At 34.3% G+C, this 23,762-nt stretch overlaps 1 protein-coding gene across 1 annotated transcript in view; it reads left to right on the plus strand.

The window, feature by feature from the left end:
• The window catches only part of Il1rapl1 (interleukin 1 receptor accessory protein-like 1), a 1,198,232-nt gene that overhangs the window by 593,524 nt on the left and 580,946 nt on the right, over positions 1–23,762 (plus strand). Inside the window, exon 3 of the mRNA XM_013026494.1 lies at positions 9,116–9,395. Within this exon, the coding sequence (XP_012881948.1) occupies positions 9,116–9,395 (280 nt within the window). The remainder of the gene's footprint in view (positions 1–9,115; positions 9,396–23,762) is intronic.

Raw genomic sequence — 23,762 nt, forward strand, 5'->3', positions numbered from 1 at the left:
GAATGAAAAGCATATTTCTATTTACTCTGGATGTCAAGGTCTTAAGAATAGTATGGCTTTTGCAGAGACCCTATTGAAAAATAGGCTGTTGACTTTAAGGAACTGTTGACTCTGAAAATTGACTTTGAGCATACTTTACTCAAATTCTAGCTTGCTGTTCACAATGATGGCTTCTCTTTCCCTTACTGGATGACATTGGCAAATTCTAGGTCTTTTTCCTTATTTATTTGTGTTTGGAAATCTTGTCATAAGCTTTAAATCTAAACAATCATTTTTTGTGGTGCTATGGATGAAACCTAAGGCCTCACACTCGAGCCCTCTAAAACCCTTTTAGTGAAGGAAGAGACCTCCACTCAATGACCCAGTAAAGGAAAAGGTGACAAAAGAATGGAATGATACAAATACAAAACACTGGTATGGTCTTTATTGGGCAAACAGGCATCAAGGCACCAAGAATTAGAGAGGCTGCTCAGGTTGAGCTAAAGGCTATCCAAGCCAGGTAGCATATCCCTTTTCCTTCATTAAGGTATTTCCCTATTTTTATGCCAGATATAGGCTCAAGTGATTTCTCAACTGTACTATACTACCTTGTAGAGTAAGGATAAAATAAACCTGGGAAGCTTCTGTTAACACACTCTTTTGTTGAAAGGCAGTACAGAAGCAAATAGACCTAATTATAGCTTTGAGTAAAAATTATTTGAAATGCTAAGCAGAGAAAAACATGTATGATGAATCTAGTCAGAGAATTAGAAGTGATAGGTGATGACTGAATAATTCTGCATTGTTGTCAGATGAAGCCAGTTATGCCAATACTATATTTTGTAACTTGAGATAAAATGTTCTTGGTCATCAATTTCAAAAATATTACCTTCGAGTTAAGATCTTAGCATATAGGTTCTTTTCTAGATAGCTAATATGAAATAAGGCAATGAGGTAATTTTCATAATCTGCTTATACATATGTGTATATATCTATCTATCTATCTATATATATATCTTAAAATACTTACTCCCTTGATAGTTCCGCTTCCAATTCCACTAAAAAACAGAATTAGTGGAACAAGTAATATATTTTAGCTTATGAAGAAAAGGTTGAAGAATTTTGACATAGTTTTTTTTAATAAAAGTGATTATTTTATACATTCAAATCTAGTAGGAAAAGCTAACCCAACAGTTAAGTAAATAATGTAGCAATATGGACTATTGTGCAATTATTAGATATAGGTAGAAAATTATACAAAATTTTATAGAGTGAATGATTTTGACTGACTAAAACCTGAGTAAATGAAAGACTAGTTTATAGTGTTTTACTTTCCTTTTCCTGTTCTGTAGTTTCAATTCTGGTTTATGAATAGAGAACAATATTTTAAAGCAAATCATGAGAAAATGTACACTATACAATGTACAGGAATTATGGATTCCAATTTGAAATCCCTGCTAGATTTTGTAGGTTAAGATATGATAGAAGGTTAACTAGACTACCAGGCTCCTATTTATCTCCAAACCAGCTGATTCCTGATCCACAGGGGGCCATATCTCAGGAGAAATATGGTAACAGTAAGGCCAGCACCCGTCTGGAAGTGACCTACTTTGAGAGGCTGATGGATGATAACTTCCAGGCTTTATCAGACAAAAGATTTCTAGAAACTCCTCCTGATAATTGGCAGAGCTTCCTGAGTAACATCAATTCCTATCACCCACACATATCTCTCCAAAATATTTGAAAGCACTCTCCTGAAGTTGTTACACTGAATATATTTTTAAAGCAATATTCTGGAAACATTCCACTACAGATAAATGTGCTTTGGTAAGCAAAGTCAGAGACAGAGTGTTTCATGAAACCAAGTACAATACAAAGGTTTGTTTTGGCTGATATTTGCTAAGATTTGTGGTGATCATTTAGGAGCTTCTCTGTTGTCTCTTCAATATGATGACATTCATTATGCCAGCTTTCCATTCTGCCATTCATATTTGGAAAGAGAAACAGCTAGTGTAGATAAGTGCAGAATTTGTCTATTTTAGGTAGGCTCACCCTTTTCTTCAATGTCTATGATAAAGATGTGCATGACCTAAATTTCCTAGCTACAATCATGTTTTATGTTTGGTATTTCCCCCAAATAACTGGGGTAAAACCAAATGCCAATATGCCAAGCATTCACTTTTTATTTATTCATTTATTTTTGTGAGTCAGGGCCTGGACACTGTCCCTAAGTTTTTCACTCAAGGCTAGCACTTTACCACTTTAAGCCATAGCACCACATCCAGTTTTCTGGTGGTTAATTGCAGAAAGAGTCCCATTGACTTTCTTACCTGGTCTGGCTTTAAATCGCAATCCTCAGATTTCAGCCTCCTGAATAGCTACCATTATCAACATGAGCAACAGGTACACAACCAAACATCCACTTTTGATCATTGCATGTATATGTGCATGAGTGAGTGAGCATGCATGTGTATACGTGCATTTTATATCTATTCAGACTTAGAAATTCTCTGTATTTCCATTGTCTTAGTCATTTCATTTATATGCCTGTTCTGGGGCTTGAACTCAAGACCTTCTACTTTTGCTTGGCTTTTTTCACTCAAGGCTGGTACTCTAACACTTGAGCTACCCCTCCATTTTCTGTCAAAAACTTTTACGTGAATGTATCATTAAAAAAAACATTTCAAAGACATTACTCCATGACATACACAGTATTTTGATTTTCTAGTTGACTGGGAAAGATACTTCCTCCAATGACAAAAGATATGACTTGAAAAGTAAATTTACATTATTCCTTTCACTAGCTGCTTTAATTCACTCAATCATCTTCTCCTGTCAAATCTGCCTTCTAAATTACCATCCAACTTTACTTTGTTTCTTTTCTACTAACTCTAACTGACTTCAGGCCTTCCACAATACCACTTCTCTGGCTAAATCCTTCTAATTTCTATCCCTAACTGTTTAACATATGGACCATCTCCACTGTCCTTTTTAACCCTCCCCAACAGTTGCTCTAATAATAAAGTAAGACTTAAAAAATTATTGAAAAGGTGATGAGCAGGGGCTTACAGTTACATAAGTAAGGCAATAAGTACATTTTAAAAATGTCGTTACTCCAACCCTCTTTATCTTCCACTTACCCCTCCCTAACCCCTCCCAAGTTGTAATGTTCAGATCCGACATAGTGTCAAGTATCAATGTTGCTGTGGTTCATCTGTTGTTCTGCTGTTTCTGTGATTCCCTTTCCCTTCCACATAGTGCATTGTCTATTATGCAAAACACGAGGTACAAAAAGCTAAGAGAAATAAAGAAAGAATTAAAAAAATAGAGAAAAAAAGAATGAACTATATACAATGTCTAAAGAGCCTCTAGGACTTATATGTTTACTTTCTCTCTTTATCCTTAGCTACTCCCTGCTTTAAACTTGTTATAACAACAAAAATTAATTTAGAGTTCTTATAAGATAGTACTACCTGTTATATTTGTGCCTTCAATTTGGGGTTCACGTCCAAGTCACTATTGTCTGCTTTTTGTTTGTATGGCTAATTTCATAAATTTTTACATATATCTCAAACATTTCCCTTTCCTGGAGCATTATCCCAACTAGTTTTTTGCTTTTCTTTATTTTTGTATTCCTGCTCTGTATTCTCAAAATATGACCAACTTCTTACAACTGTGAAAATATGGACTTTAGGACATTGTCTTGTATGTTATAATGTATTCTGTCACTGAAAGAGCAATAGACAGGTAGCAACTCTCAGTACATGATTATACAAGTTTGTCTTAAGTCATATTTCCAGAATGGAGAACTAAGTGGAGTTTGGGATGCTCAGTATTGATTGATTGAGTGAGTGTTATTCTGGAAAAATCTATAAGGAGAAGGGAAACAGCATAGAAAAGGAGAAAATTGACTAAGTAGGTGTCACATAAACTCTGGGTGTGGTACAAATAGGAAAAGCGCTTAACCATAAAGCTGTCCTTCATGGAGTGAAGGATCAGATTTTTTAAATGCTTGTAATAATTTTTGATCTTATGTCACAATTCAAGTGGGTGTAAATTGATCAGAAGTGTTTCTTTTTATCTGCAAAAGAGTTATTTTCAAAAATGCATGACTACAGCCAGTTAGCATTCAGCAGTCAAATGAGCTGTGGACAGGATACATCAGATTAGTAAAGTGGTTGACTTTCTACCCTCCATAGATGTTACATTCTTCAGTTCTGGAGATGGAACCCTGGAGCTCATGCATTCTGTGACACCACTCTATCATTAAGCTATATCCTCAGTCTGTCAAATTTTTATTTGGGGACAGGGTCTTGCTAAATTGTTCAGTCTGACCTCAAACTTGCAATCTTCCTACTTCAGGCATGCCTGGGACTACAGGAATGCGTTAACATGCCGAGACTTAATTATTTTATTATTATTCTCATGTAGTTATCCAATCAGATAATTTAAGAGTAATGTGATTTACCCTTTTATAAGTAAACTCTTAACATTTTCATATTAGGGTAAAATATGTATGAGTTTTGTGATTAGACATTTCTTTTAGAACTCAACCTTCAAACCTGTTACCATGGAAATATTTTTGAACTCTTACATATATAGTAATAGTGACTTAGTTAAGACACTTTCTCTAACCTCATTTGAATATATTGACATTATCCAGCTTGTGTAGCTTTTGTTCATGAAATGATACTTCAGTATGAACTCTCAGTAAAGCAATTAGTTCTGAATCTCAAATCTACCTCTGTTTTCATATAAGCTTGCAGAACTTTATGAGTGGTAACAAAAATGAATGAAGATGGTCCTTCCAACTCTTACTCAACAGCATAATTGTATGGCTTGGTAAACTTTCTTTGGATGTAATGGCATATGTACTGTAGAAGAGTATTGACCTCCAGTATTCTCATGAGGGAAGGACCTAGACAAGAGCAAACTTCCTAAAAGGCTTGGTAGAGGTTATTTTACTATGGAAGAAACAAAAACAGATTAAATACTGCTGATAACATGTTTTTTTTACTAACAATAATTAACAAAATCACCTAGTAACTTATAAAATGTAACAAACAATATTTTAGAAATTTGCATTTGAAATGAGTGCTTTAAGTAAACAGAGCCTGTTTGTTAATGTAAGGGGAAAACAGTGTATCAGTAGAAATTGCTGACCATCAAGAGATAACTTTTACATGATCACATATACCTTTAAGATTTGAGATGCCTTTAAGGTTGAAGTTACTTAAGGAGAATGGCTTTATTCCCAAAGAAATGGTGAAGTATTTTGAAATCAAGTGTCATTATATCTCTAATTTGTTTTCAGTGATTTAGGAAAAACATAATATAGGCATTGAACCAGATACTATGTGCTCAACTTAGGAAAATGTTCATAAAGAATATTCCTATTTTTTTTTTGGTCGGGCGTGGGGCTTGAATTCTGGGCTTGGGAGCTGTCCCTGCGCTCTTCAGCTCAAGGCTAACATTCTATCACTTGAGCCACAGTGCCACTTCTGGTTTTCTAGTGGTTTATTGGAGCTAAGAGTCTCATGGACTTTCCTTCCCAGGCTGGCTTTGAACCTTGATCCTTAGATCTTAGCCTCCTGAGTAGCTAGGATTACAGGCATGAGCCACCAGCGCCCGGCAAAATATTCCTTTTCTTACCACTTCTCTCACCTCATAAGACCATAGTCGATCATTAATTTAAATATTTTTTAAATAATTTGAGTATTCACCAATAAGCTTTTTGTCTTCTTTCCTCTAAAAATTATTAAAACATAATAATCTTACATCTACTTTTGAACAGCATGAATTTAATTGAGTCTCAGTAAAGTTTCCTTGAGCATAAATCTTTTATCTATTCTCATACTAAGAGAACATAAAATACCTCAGTTGTTCATGGCCCTGTAATTCCTCCAATTTTACCTCTAGTTTTTCCTTGCTAGAGGTGACTGAGCCATTTGAAATCTTTTTCCTTACAGTGACATATTGAATAAGCCCAATTTTCAAGACTGACTTACAACACTTTTTTCAGAAAGCAAATTTGAATATGTATATGTATCTATATAATCAATTTATCATTTGTCCATCCATCTCTCTATCAATCAATCTATCTATCTATCTATCTATCTTCCCTTTGGTCTTTGATGTAATTTGTTACTAACACTTAGAACTTTCTAGATGAATTATTTTTACTTTTATCTTCAAATACTTTTCTTTAGCATTCAAATCTTCTGAAACTTGGAATAATTTCCAAGTCTTCTTATTGTTATTGCTGCTACCTTAAAGGTGTTTTATCCCTTTCACCAGCAGTGCTATCCTCTATGACTGATAGCTTCAGTTACTATTCATATTGTCTAGAATTATCTTGTAATCCAGAGAATGATAAAACAATGTAATTTTATGCTTATTACCAAAATTATAACTGTTTAAATAAAATCAAGCTAAAACAAAAACAAACGTGTGATGATGCATAGCTCAGGCAATTATATGACCTAGCCATCATTAACAGGAAGGATGGCAATGCCTGGGAAATTAATGATTTCTACCAAGCTTCCTGCACATTTCCTCTAGATAATACATCAATACATCCCTTTAAAAAATCTTAGACTCAAATATGTTAATTAAAGTTGAGTAAATCAAGAATGGCATGAAATCAACAAATTTATTAAGAAAAAATATAAAGGGGTAGTGGGGGAAAGAATTCTAGGTTCAGACATAGCTGGATAGAAATCAAAACACTCACACTTATTAGCTGTCATTAAAGCTTTTCAATTGCAAAGTTGTGTCATCAATTCAATTGTTTGGTTGGAACTTTAAGGCAGTAGAGTTACAAAGAAAAGAGTGAGAAAGACAAAGTTGCTACATTCTTTTGGGGAGACCAAAAAGAAAACATACAAATGGATACATAATGTCAGCTACAACAAAGGTTCAAGGAGAGAAGAATCTCCATCAAATGACCAAGATAAGTAAACAGTATTTCATAGACGACACTAGAAAAGGCATCTTTGAGAAGTGATAGTTACATAGAAGCAGAAAGGAAGTCATGTAAGTGGGTGGTGAACAGATTATCGATATAGGGAGGAGGAAGTTACCTAACATAACCATAATGGATGCTTTTGTTTAGAGTAAACAAATATTGTAAACTGGTTGGTGCATAAATGTTTATTAAATGTTATATATTCGTGTTACATTAATAATTAGTTTAAAATATACTTCTATCTTTGCTCTACTATATATGTTCTTTCTCCTCTGGATAATTTATCTTCCTCAATTTTGTGGCTTCATCCTGTTCTCAGAGGCATTAGGTTGCATTCTTTTTAATCCATGATTGGAAAACCCTACTTGCAATACTTAGATATTACTGTGATTAGTTTTCTTGTTTTTGCCCTTTTGTTCAGCATTTGCATACTCTGAGCAATACCAAATTTATGTTCTTGCTAAGTGTTGGACCACAACCCACTCTAAGCAGGAAATCTATAACTTCTCTGTGACCCCAGTGTGAATGCATCTGTCTTTTGGGACCTGTTGTTTTGCATATGTATGAGGAAAGGGGATGATTAAAAAAATTGATATCACCAGGAATGGTAGTGCAAACCTGAAATTTCAGATTTCAGGAGGTATGAACGCAAATATTTCAAGGTGAAATACAACCTAGGCTGTACAAGAAGAAATGCACATAAATTTACAAAGAAACAATGATGTCAAAATATCTATTTGGAAGATTGTGTTTTGAAGCCATAAGGAAGGTCCAACCTTATGGCAACCCTGTGCTCCTCATTTCTTTTTACAGTTTCTTCTTTGTAGTTCCCAGAAATGAGTCAAAAGGAACTGTTTGCTTGTCTGTGACTTTGAAACCATTACTAGAGCTCAATTCACTTTTATTTTATTGACTTATGCACTGTTTTGCTATTTTTTATTTAGTCCTAATAGATCAGTCTGGATGAAAAGAGTGATAAAAGTGCAAATTGATTTGAACAGATTAAGTTCCACTAAAAAATATTAAATGGAATGGGGATTGGAATAATGAAGGGATTGACTTATGAAAAACATGTATTTGTTTGCTTGAAATGCCATAACAAAATATTGAGTTGCTTGTACAACAATATTTTATTTCTTCTTATTCTGGTGTCTGGAAAGATCAAGATCAAGCTCCCGGCCAATTTGGTTTACATGATGGCACTCATTCTAGCTTTCAGATGACTTGCATCCTGTTTGTTTACACAATGCATTCTTTGTGAGCACAAGGGAAGAGAAAAGGAAAAAGCTCTCATATGACTTCCTATAAGGACACTGATCTTATTAGAATAGCCACAGCCGCTGTAACCTTATCTAACTCTAATTACCTCCCAATGGTCCCATCTCCAAATACCATCATATTATGTATTAGTATTTCAGCATGTGAATGAGGCACAAATAATTCATAGCAAAAGAGAACCATAATTAATTTTAGGAATGTCTCCTATTACCCCTAGGAATGAGCCTGAGAACCTAAGGAAAATTTCCCATTCTTCTATCATAGCAGGGATCTAAGCTTTACTGGAAAGCTATAGGTATTAACTAAATAGCAGGTCATCAAGTTCCTACACTACTAGAATTCCTTGGAAATTAAACCTGTGGAAGTTGACAGAAATAGTAAAAATAAGGTTCTTGGGAAAGCTATTCATGAAAGGATGTCTCACTGGAGGCTCTGTTTAAAAAAATGTCAAGCTGCTGGCTACCATTCACTGTAGGAGCCACACTATGAACTTGTCAAGCAAGCAAACTGGAACTAAAAAGGAAGACCCTTTCCTCTTGCACAGTTTCTCTAGCACCCTCTATTAGAATATTTTCAATAACAGGGAGAAAGATATTTACAAGGCCCAGACCTATTTTCATAGAGCAGGCAAAAAGATATATTTAGAGTGAGAGACAGTAAATCAATAATGAGCATACCAATATGACTAGAAATAAATACCAGCAGGAGCAGACTATGTAAGGAATAAATTATTTTCTGTCAGAGTAAACTACTTTTCAGGGCCATTCTTAGTATTATTCATTTCTACATTCAAAATATAGATAGACAGTGAATATTTGTGAAATGAATGAATAAACTGATAGCTTGAATTTTTCTCTAATTCTTGATCCCTCTTTTTCTGTTTTATAACAGCAGATGGATGCACTGATTGGTCCGTTGACATCAAGAAATATCAAGTTCTTGTGGGGGAGCCTGTTCGAATCAAATGTGCACTCTTTTATGGTTATATCAGAGCAAATTACTCCCTGGCCCAAAGTGCTGGACTCAGTTTGATGTGGTACAAAAGCTCTGGTCCAGGAGACTTTGAAGAACCAATAGCTTTTGATGGAAGCAGGATGAGCAAAGAAGAAGACTCCATTTGGTTCCGACCAACATTGCTACAGGACAGTGGCCTTTATGCCTGCGTAATCAGGTATCCTTTTAATTCCATTATTGTTCATCAATGAAATCATGGGCTATCTTCTTATAGTTAAATTTTAGAACTAGTCTGTCCAACTAAAGGTATTCTGTCAATATTTGCATGGATTGTCACTTTCAAAATTTAGAATTTAAATCATAAAAATGATGGAATTGGAATTTATATTGAGACATTATTTCTAGCTTATGAGGAGATGAGATACCATCTGGGTATCTACTTACATTGCCAGAAATTACTAAAGACTATGAAATAAAATTTATAGAGGAAGTAAAATGTTGCAAATAAAATGTAAGCAAAGACTTGCAGAAAGGATGCATAGTTTACTGCTAAATGGATTGTAATGTTTTGTTATTGCCCTTCACAGACAGATAGAGCAGAGATACCACTGGTTCCCACATATTTGCAAAGATGATTTAGGAAATGTGCATATGTGCACAGGAAGAGGAAAGTAGTATTGCTACATCAAGGAATATGAAGGTTCTGTTTGAGATTTTCTTACTTAGCTAAAAATGCTGGATCAATATAAACATTTTTCTGAGTTTCTCAGCAGCAATAGCAAAGTTAATAAGAAAATCTGACATTATTACCAAAAGTACTCATCACATATCTATACATCTTTATCAGCTTCTAGAAGAGAAACAGGAAGTTTGTTTAGTAATAATGAATTGAAACAATAGCTATATAAGACATTAGCAGTTGAAAGTATCAGTTCAATTACTTAAGTCCTTTACAGATTTGAATTTTATCCTGTAAATGACCATGAATATTGTTAAAGTATTAGAACATTTCAAAGCTGGTTATAGACTTAGAGGGTTTGTTTGAATCTATGTAGTTGATTTTCTATGTTTTGGCTTATTCAAATGTTTAAAATCTAAAGCAGTCAATTTACAGTGAAATTTCAAACTTATCTATATTGTTTCAAATAAAAGATAGAATTAATTTATAAATATATAACATTTCAGGGTGGTATCTAAGTGCATTAACTGAAATATGATAGATCCAGGGGAGAACTCAAATGGTATAGTCCTTTAGAAATGCTAACAGTCCAACTAAATAAACACTGGGAATCAGCTACTCAAAAGAGGGATGGGATCAAGGGAAGGAGGGCTAGACAAATGAAGAGATGAAAGGGGAAAGAATGTAGTAATAACATTCAATGCATAATATACAAAATTAAGAAGACTGAGGAAAAGGGTAGGGTTGGGAGAGATGGGGGAGAATGATAAAAGGGGTGACATTTATCAATTATATTCATAACCTGGTGGAATGGAAAATCCTTTGTATAACTACTTAGAGATAGTAAAATGTTCAACTTTCATTCCTGAAATTCTGATAGACACCTATCCATGCTCTGTTATAAGGACCATCCCTTCATCTCACTGTAACCTATAACCTATAACCTATTACCTTTATGCTGAGCCATGACAAGTGTGTAAAGGCATTAAAATAGGTCAAATGCACAAGGAAGCTGAACAAATGTGTGCCTTTTAATATTGAAAAATGCATCGTTAATGTTGGAAAACATGAATATAAAGAGCTGTGCTTCAAAAGATGTCTAATGGATTTTTAAAAGTGCAAATGTCCAATTCCTTAGGCAATGCTAGTTCTTTTATGATCTCCCAATCCTTTTACATTCAAGCATAACTATTAAGAGAAGTACAATTTTATGGGAGCTTTGACAAATAATTATCACAATAGTATAGTTAAAGGGGACGTTTTGAACCAAGTGTTCTTGCTGGAACAATAGTAACATGATTTCCATGTCATATTTGCTAATTTCTTTCTTTCTTTTTTTTTTTTTTTGGTCATGGGCTTGAACTCTGGGCCTGGCCGCTGTCCCTCAGCTCTTCAGCTTAAGGCTAGCACCCTACCAATTGAGCCACAGAGCCACTTCCGGGCTTTTTGTGCTTATGTGGTGCTGAGGAATCAAAGCCAGGGCCTCATACATGCAAGGCAAGCACTCTACGATTGAGCCACTTTCCCAGCCCTTGCTATAATTCTTTTAAAAGTGTTAATTCTAGCCAAACACCAGTAGCTCACACTGGAAATCCTTGTTACTCAGGAGACTGAGATTTAAGGATTTCTGTTCCAAGCCAGTCTGAACAGGAAAGTTCTGTGAGACCATTATCTCCAATTGACCTGAAAAAATATAGAAATGGAGCTGCCTTGCAAGTGATAGTATGCTAACCTTGAGCAAAACAAAAGTTAAAGGCCCTGGCTAAGTTCAAGCCTCAGAACCAGAACCTGTATATCTGTGTGTGCGTGTAGGGTGTGTGTGTGTGTGTGTGTGTGTGTGTGTGTGTGTATAGAAGTAATTCTTTGTATTTCCCTCCCCCATGGTGTAACTCCTGTTTTCACTGTATTTGTTGTAGGTATAATTTATGGAGGGGAAGGGAAAAAACAAATTGTTTAAACAGGGATACAGGTGGACCCATTGCAACAATGAGATGCACAAGGTGCTACATTGAAAAACAAACTTTACAATTTAGGCAGAGGGTAGGGGTGGGCAAGTGTAGTTGTGGAGATGGGAAGGAAGGGATGAGAGGGGAAAAACAAAGGAGACAACAATGCTTGATAGGAAATGTACTCATTATCTTGCTCATGTAACTATAACCCCTCCTCTGTACAATATTTTTGCAATAAAAAACTTATTTTTTTAAAAAAGAAAAAAAAGTAATTCTTCAATTCATATAGACTTAAGCTGATTATCCATATTGTTATTGATGAGAAATAATTTGAATAATCTGAATTTCAAAAGCACTGAACTGTTGAGGTCTTCTTTCTTTCTTTTTTTTGTTTTAACTCATCTATATTTGCTACCTTTTAAAGCACACTGTGAGCTCACTATATCACACACAAGCTCTGCTGCTGAATGGCTTTAATGTTTTTTAACACAACATCTAGGGAAGTGTATTTGTATTTCTCTAAATGGTACACTTAGGTCTTCTTTCTTTTGGGTAGTTCCCAGGACCAGGCACAGGCTAGGCAATTACACTACCACTATGTTACATTCCAAGTCCCAGTCGCAATTCTTTTTAAAAAAGAATAAAAAAAATTTTATCCTTAAGTAGTTGCACAGAACGTTTTTTTCTGTGTTTAAATATGCCCTCTGGTTCCATGAATTTAAAAACTCCTGATTTACAGCTTTACAAATGAATGAAAGATTAGATTTTTTTTCTAAAACAATGACATGTGACCACATTTCTACACTTTATGGAAGCTGAAACTAAAAGATGAAAACCTTAAAGTTCACATGTTGAATGGCATTCTAAAGAAAACAATGAATTAATGAAAGAAAAGCTTTTCTCATTGAAATTGAAGGATGCCAATTGATTTAAAGGTAGTTTAGCTATGGTCTCCTTTTCTCTGTGGTTTTTGGGTGTGTCCTCTTATCCTTAGAAAGGTAAGAACCCCTGTTTTCAATTTGAACTTTATCTCCTGTGAAGCTTAGGAGTATTGTATTGTATCCAATCCATTAAGCAGATCCTGCAGCAAAAATACCTTCAGGACAAATGCTTCTTTACTTTGGTATTGAAATGTAGATGCTGGAAGACAATGCATTAAAACATTTGTATATGCCCTTTGACAAGCGAATGTAGGACTTTGCACCTAGACCTTCCCAGCTACCTTCTCTAGATCTTAGAATACACATTGTATGCTAAACATTGCCACTGACATTTTTTCCCTGACTCCATTTGTGGATTTTTAACAAAAATATCCAACAATTATTTATTAAATGAAATGTTAGTTAAGATTAAAGTCCTTTGAACACCTTGTAAACATTAGACCAAAGTGCGTATTTTCTTATTGCTGTCATTTTTCATAAGGAAACAAAACAATTCTACTTCTTACAGTATTTATTGCTGAAAAATGACAGCTTATGAATTGCTTATGCCACACCATGATCTTTTGTATTGCAAAAATATGTTGTCTTTTAACAGAGTACACTTTCACTATCACCACAGAGAAATAGAAAGAAATATTATGTCTGATATACTAACAAGAAGAAACTGTTATAACTGTAGTAGAAACAATTTAAGGGATTTATTTTAAACAATATTATGAAAGATAATTTTACTATTTATTAGTATTTTCTTGAATGCTACTTAAAATTAATAATTCTAAGATCAAAAGATATATAATGTTGGCATCATTTTAGAGTCTAAAATATACACATCCCATGGAGTCTTCATAATTTGTTCAGGGAAATGGTAATCAATATAAATGTTTTATATCTTACCCAGAAATTTTAATGATCATTTACATATGTATTCCCAGGACCTACAGTAGTTTCACAATCTTGGTTTCCTAGTCATTCAACTATCTTTCCTAATTGAAACAAGAGTATACTCTTGAGGTTATCAACTGTAAATTACAGGTTATAAAAATGTTATTAGTGCTGGGAAGGTGACTCAGTGGTAGAGTGCTTGCCTTGCATGATGAAGCCCTGGGTTCGATTCCTCAACACCATATAAGCAGAAAAAGCCAGAAGTGGTTCTGTGGCTCAAGTAGTAGAGCATTAGCCTTGAGCTCAAGAGCTCAGGGACAGTGCCCAGGCCCAGAGTTCAGGCCCCACCACTGACAAAAAAAAGTTATTAAACCTGTATAAGTCAGTCCTTTTGAAAAGCCATATAAAAGTGAAAATCTTTACTGTAATAACTTAATTCTGGCTGTAGAATATTTAATTGATGACATATTGAAACTATGCACTGTAAGTCAGATATTTTTTCTATATGTTTAATAAGAAATTCTTTCTTGCCATTATAGTCTTAAATGAGATTTTCCAGTTCCATAATTCTAATAATGACTAGAGATAGTGCTGAAGTGGTAAATCAACAGATTTACTTAGAACAGATTCTAAGTTTAGACTTCTTCCTACATCTGTAACATAAAGGCATATACATAAAGAATCAAACTATTTTTGAAGAGGGCAATAATTATCTTTCTGAGTGCTTTCCTTTCCAAAATAATGTACTCAATTGAACAGAATGAAAAATCAAGACCTATATGAAACATCTATTTGACATTCTGAATTTTTGCCATACATGTCATCAACTTATAATTTAGTTACTGGTTAGATAAAATTAACTCTGATGTGGTGAAGATGAGGGTAGTTTATTAGATCATTGACTTAACAGAAACTTTATGCAATATTCTCAAATCTTATAAGAGACAAAACTTTAAGAACTCTTTGAAATCATTGATATGTAGAAACTTAACATTCTGTTGGGGCAGTACATAATAAAATGGAAGTAGGCTGCTGAAAAAAATATGCTTATGAAAATAATCAGATGCATGAAATTTAATTCACAGGGTTTACACATTCTTTCTTGAATTCCATTTTAGGTAATTGAGTTACTTTGGGCTCTTTTCATTCATAAGTAAAACACATGCTTATTGTTTTGAGCATATATTATAGAAAGTGTATGGTATAGAGCAAATGGTAATTATAATGATGAAACTTTTATTAATTGTTTTATATTATTTTCTTTTATTTATTTAATTAGTTTACAGTCCAGAGGATCTAACTTCTAAGCCAAATTCATTGTAAGCATATATTCTGCTCCTGAGCTACATTCCTGATAAAATGAGGGAATTTTATAAACAAAAATATTTGCCAAACATACAAGTTACTCACCATGCATTTATTAGTGGCTATACATTTATCATAGGATTGTTAATTTTTCTTTATTCATAATTACTATTTTCCAAAATTGTCAACTGCTAATGTTTATGCAAAGATGAGAAAGAAGTTAATAGGCCAAATAAAATGTTTTCATTAGTAAAATGTGAGATAAGTGAAAAAAGTTATGTATGAAGTAGTTAACATCATCCAAGTCTGTAAACAAAATTTTGTATATAATTACAAAGTAAATCACATAACTAGTAATCTCAACAAATATAGAGATAGTAATAAGACTGAGGATTCTTGGAAGACCAAGTGAAGGGCTTGTGATTTGAGAAGGCCTTTGAAAACTGAACTTAAGGCTGGAAGAAATGAAGTTGAGGAAGATTTCTCTGTAAGAAATATTTTATGAGTATAATTCAAATTAAATGATTATCTAGAGCTGGAGCTGGCAAACTTCTTTCATAAAATGCAAAATATTAAAAACTTTATATATTCTCTATCTTAACTACTGTACTTTGCAATTATAATGGGATACCATCTACTCAGGTTACATAAATGAGTGTGTATGGTTGTACGCTGGTAAAATTTTATCTACTAAAACTAAAGGTGGGACTACAGATCTTGTGTTTTTGATTCCCAAGTGGAAAATGCCTAGAATATTGTGAACAAATAAAACAATGTAAACAAATATTATTGCTACTAACAAATAAAAACCCACAATATAGGCCAAATAAAATGAATAGAAGTGGGTTTGCATGCAATGGTTAGAAAAATGATTAAAAAGAATGAAGTTTGAAAAACTTCAAAAAACAACGATGCTGAAATTTAAATGGTGGGCAAATATGAAGCAGGAAATATAAAGCTGAAAGCAGTTTTTCTGTAATTATTTTGTTGCCACTATATGAAGGTTTTCTGAGCAGAAAATAGGCAAGGAGTTTTTAATGATACAAATATGAAGCAATATATGATATCAGATTAATGAGGGGAAGAATGCTAAAACAATTAAAAACATGTTTGAGATGATTTGGGAAGAATGATATCCCTTAGAGATGGTATTTGTTGGATATATCTTCAACTTGATTGGATATTGCTACAGGAATCTAAAGAAAAATTGAGAGCCAAGAGGCACATCTTGATACTTTTCCATACAAACTTAAACGTTTTTACCCAAGAGCTCAGGATCTTGAGGAATAAAATTACCTGCCCATGATGCCATTACATGAATAAACCCTTTAAGACAGTTATTATTACTCTCTCACAGAAAATTTAATGAGAAGAAGAGGGAGTCTGGGGTCTTATCTGGCTAGATTATCCTTGCAGTTCATAATCTTCTTTAGCTCACTAACCTCTTAAAGGCAGAAATGTAACTTTACATATTTGCATCTCTGGTTATACATACACAATAGGTATGCGTACAATAAGATATGAACAGAGAAGAATTTCTTGATTATAGTTTCCCTAATTATAGATAAGCTACTGAGTACAAGAACCTCATAAATTTTTAGAAATAAAAAGATATTTGCCTCTCAAGAGACAGTCAAATGAAATTATTTCAGAACTGACATAAAAATAAGATACCTGCATGTCCAGTTTTCTTCTATGCTTCCCACTCTACTCACTTTGGGGTAAGCTCTTCATACTTATTTCTAAGATGAAACTCTATCCATCATATCTATGCTTCTGTAGCCATCAAGGAATATAAGGAACAAGAACATGATCTTTCCTATCCTTCAGAACAATCCCCAATGGTTTGTTACATCATTTCTGCTTATACCTTATAGGCCAGAACTTGTTCACATAATTACACCAAGCTGTAGTGTTCGCTGAGATATGTATTCTTTTTTATTGTCAGTTGCCTATATGCTTGATAAAAAAATACTGCTATTGCTAAGGATCTTAGATTGATTTCCCAAAAGGATTAGCTCAACACAAGGATTCTTGTGTGAGTGATCTATTGAGGGAGTGCTCTCAGGAGAAAACTGCAAAAGAATAAACCAGGCAATAATGTGTTTTCAAAAGTCTAGCCTTAGTGTGATCCCACAGGGAAGTCTAGAGCATGAATTACACAGGATTTAGCCTGCTTTGAAGTGAAGTGTATGGGCCTGGAGTTATAAGGCATCTTGGTCCAAGGGGCTCTGGCCATACTAAAATGATTTTTCAGAAAATGGCATAGATGTTATATTGACTAGTCAACCTCCACAGCAGCTGGAGAATGAAAACAACAGTTGGTGAGGAAATTCTAGATGCTGTACTAAAAGCATATGCTACACTGAGAAACATGGGGGCAATTAAGTAAAGATTTTATAGTAGCCAAAAGAATCATTCCACATATATGAAGATGGCTGGACATGTTAATTTTCTTTGATATGTATGGAGCACTCCACAGCCTACTTCCTTTAAATGTTTGTTAATAAATATTCTGTTGGGGGCTGGGAAGATGGCTCAGTGGTAGAGCGCTTGCCTTGCATGCCTGAGGCCCTGGGTTCAATTCCTCAGCACCACATAAGCAAAAAGAAAAAAGCCGGAAGTGGCACTGCGGCTCAAGTGGTAGAGTGCTAGCCTTGAGCTGAAGAGCTGAGGGACAGCGCCCAGGCCCAGAGTTCAGGCCCCATGACCAGACCCCCCCAAAAAAAGCAATAAATATTCAGTTGTCAATACTACCATACCTATCTCAAGCATCTTGCCTTCAGCATCACCCTCAAAACCAAAAATAGAATCACCTCACTGATATTCCTCAAGAAGCATTACCCAGGAAAGTATCTGGTCTTTCAATTATCTCTCATTCTGGCTTCTGGGAAAAGTCTAAATGTTCAGGAAGTTAACAGCTAGATGGGTTACTATGATTAAGGCACATATAACCTTCTTGAATTCACCTTCTTTAAACCTTAGATAATGAGCCGCCATGATTTTTCTTATCAGTTTGCTCTGGCCTAGATTTATACTGGTTTTACAGTGACATTTCTGCCTTTCAGGCAGATCTCCATTTAGTACCTTCATGATACAGAATCTGAGGTTATAAAATAAAGAATTTAAAAGAGGTCATTGAATACGATTTAACTGATTTTATTATATCTTACAGCTATAGATCTGGAACTATTCTTTTGTTCCACAAAGGTCATAAATGATAGTCTTATAAAAGATTTGAAGTTATGAAGTGAATGAGTAATGTTTTCAGGATAATGTCTTATATTGTCCTAAAGCCAAAAACAGCATCATTACAATGCAATATCACATCACATTTGATTAGTTTGACTTCACAGTCCAGAAAAGTGGCTTAAGTAAGATCACTTTTTCTCTTCTGAAAAGTAGCTATACCATAGGGATTCCTAACGATAGTTTCAGGATTTTGTGTGTCCTAGGCTCTAAGACATTTTGTCTTAACATTTAGCTTTCTATTAACAAGGTCATTTAAAGTAGCCACATGTGAATCTTAGTGTTTGTTTTGAAATGGTCATTAAAAGACATTTTTCCTATTTGTTAGAATATAAACTCTTATAAATAGATCTTTTTTTTATTGTGAAAATACCGTACAGAGGGGTTACAATTAATGGGCAAGGTAATGAGTGCATTTCTTATCAACCATTGTTGCCTCCTCCTTTGTTCCCCCTTCCCATCCCTTCCCATCTCCCCCCCCTCCTTCTCCCTCCCCTGCACCAAAGTTATAAAGTTCATTTTTTGACATGAAGTCTTGTATATCTCATTTTTGCAATGGGTCCACCTGTATCCCTATTTAAACAATTTGTTTTTTTCCCTTCCCCTCCACAAATTATACCAACATCAAATACAGTGAAAACAGGGGTTATACCGTGGGGGAGGGACATACATAGCAACAAAGAAATCATCTTATAAATATGTTAGAAACAATCACAAGAACCTAAATCAGGTAGTATAGAAGTGAAAGCATTTAGATTCCAGTTTAAGGAAGCCTCATTTTACAGATTAACAACTAAAGAGGTCTTAAGAGGTAAAGCAATGATATTTTAAAGACCAGAAGCTCTATTTATAAATATGAAAAATCAAACCACATCTTGATTCCCTAAAAATACTCTGTATTGCATAATTGAGAATTTTTAATAATCAGGCTGACTTATACTTATTTCAGATGAATAAAGTTACACAGATATCAATTTATTTTCACTGACTCTTTTTTAAAGAGTAATTATAATAACATGAGTTTAAATTTACTCCATTTAGGCTTTAGGATTTCTTTCTTGTTTTTCCTCTGTAAAACCATCCACCAAACAGCATACTTGCATTTATTTTTTGCTAATTTATACTAAAAGAGAAATATTATTTAAACTACTGTAAAAGTTTTGGAATTGGTTACATCTCAGTTAACCCGATTGAATCATCCAGGAGTTTCTTTTTTTACTGCATCAGTTTAATTAATTTTAGTCAATTATTAAGCATGTACTTCACTATAGCAACTTGACCAGCCGGTCTGAGAGCACAGCAGTGAATTAAGACAGACTAGAATAGACTGCTGTAGCTAGAAGTCTTCTAGAAAAGAGCCTTCGAAACAGTAATTACTTGTGCCCTGACATTTAGGAAGAAAAAGTACAAAGGTACCTTCAGATCAGCTAACAAGCTGGCCTAGTCCACTTCATGTATAAGGCTCACCCTCAAGAGTATACTCTTCCAACTGAAATCTGAGTACTTCTGGGTTATACAATTTTCAAGTGATGTGCTAGCGGAGTAGTTTGCAGAAAATTCATCTCCAGAGCCTCAAATGTCACATAGACCTGTGCCTAAAATTGCATGGTCATTCCTAATTAGATCTTTTCCATTTTGCTAAAGAAAGGCACACCTATCTTGCTTGCCAAATTGTGGCATCACATATTAACCTACGTGTCAAACAAAGGGAAACTATAGTTTGAAAAGTCAAGGGCTTGTAAAGTTGCGAATCTTCCTCTTCTGATTTTTTACAGGAATTTTAGATAAATTGAAAGTTTGGTCCACGTTGGTATAGTCTTAATTCAAAACAGCCAGAGCAATATGAAGTGGGGACGCTGAATCATTTGAGTGTCATTGGCAATGCTTTATAAAACTATGATTTTTTCAAGATGTATCTGGTCAGATCCAAGGATAAATTTTATTTGTTTTCTTTCATATTTGATGTGCATTATCAAAAAACCATTTAAATCCCATTTCATCAAATCATACAATTAACTGTTTATTCCATTTAGCCAATTTTCTTTTCTTTCTTTCTTTTATTTTGGTCCTGTCGTGGGGCCTGAACTCTGGGCCTGGGTACTGTCCCTCAGCTCTTCAGCTCAAAGCTAGCACTCTACCACTAGAGCCACAGCTCCACTTCTGGCTTTTTTCTTTTTGCTTATGTGGTGCTGAGGAATCGAACCCAGGGCCTCATGCATGCAAGGTTTTCCCCTTATACAAATGAATAAATAGACTTCTTTAGACCTACAAAAATAGAGGTTAACCTTAAGTAGAAGGTTTGTCTAGAATCTCTGCTCAGAGTTCAAAAATTAGCATCTGATATTTATGATTATATTAAAAAAATCATGGAGGTGCTCATTTAAAAATCAAAATTATTTCTGGATCTTGCCACATATCTACTGCATACAAATTTCTGAGAAAATAAGAACCAGGAGTCTAATCATCCAGAATAAATATACACGACTCTTAATCTACTTCAACTTTTGGAATTTATTTCCAAGTGATGATGATCCTTTTAATAGATTTATTACCTATAGAAATTCAGGAACAACAAGGTACTTTATATAATTATAAGCATGTGGAAGCTGGGTACCAGTGGTTCATGTTTTCAATCCTAGCTACTCAGATGGCTGATATATAGGGAAGAGAGATCCAAAGCCAGCCCAAGAAGAAAAGTCTGTAAGACTCCATCTCCAAAACTACCAGCAACAATAAAGGCTAGAGGCATGGTTCAAGTGATTGTATGGCAGCTGTGAGCAAGTAAGCTGAAGCAAAGGTACCTCAGTTCAAGTTTCAATACTGGCAAAAATTAAGAAAGAAAAGAAAAAAAGCATATGTAGCAAGTCTCTCACTGTTGGTGCACATTCAGAGTTTAACACAGTGCCTGGAACATAATAGAATCTCAAGAGTTGGTTGAAATTGAATTTCAAAGTATCAGAAAGTTGGATATAAAGGATGTATCTCCATTCCAAAACATTACAGATACATTCAGTTCTGTAGTTCGCATTTTCCATTAATTTTACAAAAACAATTTACCTCTTCAGATAAATTTAATTTACAGATGGATTCATAGGTAGGCAAGACATAGCAGGGTGCCTTCCAGATTTCACTGCTGTGATCTTCAAATGAATCAACACTGAAGATTAGTCAACCTTCTGAAAAGTTCTTAATTAAGGAAACCAAGAGTGTGGAATGACACCCTGTGTGCTAACCTTGTTGACACAGTGCAAAAATCCCATGTATATCCCTTGTACAAAGAATAAAAATGCTGTTCTAGTCTCTAAATTGGAATTTTTGAGTAATTGTACTCCTAATGCCTCTGTAGATGTCTCTTCAAAGACTTTGGCTTACAAAGTCAAGATTTGAGCATATCAAACTTTCCTGATCTCTAAATGTGGTTTTCATTAATTAGGTGACTATGACAGCTCTCTCTTTACTCTAATAGCCCCCCTGGAGGAAATAACATTTTTGTTTGTCTAAACAGTACTTAATGACTACTCTAAAATTAGAGTTTAAGACCTTTAACTCCAGAGTGCAAAGCTCTATGTCCTTGACTCTGATGTTCATCATGAATATTAATTTCTGATCTTAAAGACAAGTCATGAAATTTTTATATATTGTCATGCCTTTCTCTTGACAATTTTTGTAATTGCCATGAGTTCTTCATCAGCCAAGTTGTTTGTGGTTTCATTGGTTTAAGGAGGGTATAAAATTCACAGGTCTGAATTCCATCGTTTGTTTCAATGTGAAACCATAGACTTGTTTACTCTGTACAGTAACTAGACCTCTGATCTTAAAAGAATTATAGGTTTTATTGGTGCCCTTACACGATAAAGGACTCAATATATTTTTGTCATTACAGGCTTTCATTGTTACCTTTGGGATTGCTTTCTTATTAGGGGAGATTTATGTCTACTGCTGCAGTTACTTTCTGTATTGCTCACCTAAAAATATTATTTCCTTCAAGATATCTATCATTTTCTTTGAAATTGATTTATTGTTATTGTCTGATTATCAAATATCAAGTTGTATGTGTTTATCTTTTGCATAAGCGTCCAATCTTAAATCATTTCAAACATATGCATGGATATTACAATGTAAATAAATGTGCACTCTTTTTAAGTGAAATATTTTTATAGTTGTAGCTTTTAAAAAAGATTTATCAAATGCTTACCCTACATGAAGCTTGGATTTTGCTCCAAGGATAAAAATGAAAATGGACAACCTATAAATTGGCTTAAAGATGAGACATTTAATGGAGGAAGACAGACTCATAAAAATTTAGCTGCATCATTATATAGTGAATGCCATTAGAGGTATGATGACAAAATATGCCAACAAGAGACCCTCAAGGATGGATACTGAAAATAGGGGCATTAAGCTCTATAAGATAGCTTTTTTGATATAAAAATGCATATTACATTTTTGAGACACTACTTTTATAATTTTATTATCTTTAATTGTTTCAATTTAACATGTCAGATTATGACTACAATGCATCTTCATCAATATCACCACTGTCATCTCTTCCAGCTCTCCCAACCTTACTCATCCCCTCAACTTACCTAGTTTCATGTTCATATATGCACATTGACTATTATAACTGTATCTTTCCACTCTTTCTCCCTTAATTTGACTACCTATTTCCCTTCAACTTCACTCCTTCCTGAAACCTCAAGAAAGCTTTCTGGTATTCATTTTTTAGACTGTCAGTTTTTCTTTTTCTTAATTCCTGGCAAAATATTTTATTTACTTAAACATATAGTATTTTGTATGTTTTTATTGCAAAAATACTGTACAGAGGGGTTACAGTTACATGAACAAGGTAATGAGTACATTACCTATCAAGCACTTTTGCCTCCTCCTTTGTTTTTCCCCTATCATCCCTTCCCTCCCACCTCCATAACTACATTTCCCCCCACCCCCACCGAAATTGTAAGGTTAGTTTTCAACATAGTGTCTTGTATGTCTCATTGTTACAATGGGTCAACCTGCATCCCTATTTAAGCGTTTTGTTTTTTCCCTTCCCCTCCCCAAGCTAGAGAAGTGTATATACAAGATGCAGGGCCCTGACATCAAATACAGTAAAAATTCCATTGGAATTTTCCTAATGTATGCCATATTTTAGTAAATATATTTGTGTACATATGCATTGACCATGTATATGTTTACATACATTTATACAAAGAGATATCTACAAAAGTATCATGGAAAGAGTGAATGCAAAGCTAAAAAAGCTAATACTTTGCAGGGGAAAATTGGAGATATTAATCAGGAAGAAGACAAAATGAAATTTGAGATTACAGAGGCCATTTGGCAGTACTGTGTATACAGATTGAAGGGAAGGTTTGAAGTACCACTACTATAGGAAACTCAATAGAATGTGGAAGTGAAATGGAACAGAGAATGAAGCCAATATAGTGTGCATTGCAAGACCCGTTATTTTGAGGGCAATAGAAATTAAATTCACTGGAAAACTCAAAAGAAACATAAGCATGTCCTCAGAGTTAACAAACCCAAGGGGAGAAAAGGATCAGTTATCTATCCAACAACTTTCT

The sequence above is a fragment of the Dipodomys ordii genome, unplaced genomic scaffold, assembly GCF_000151885.1.
Source record: "Dipodomys ordii isolate 6190 unplaced genomic scaffold, Dord_2.0 Scaffold94, whole genome shotgun sequence".
NCBI lineage: Eukaryota > Metazoa > Chordata > Mammalia > Rodentia > Heteromyidae > Dipodomys > Dipodomys ordii.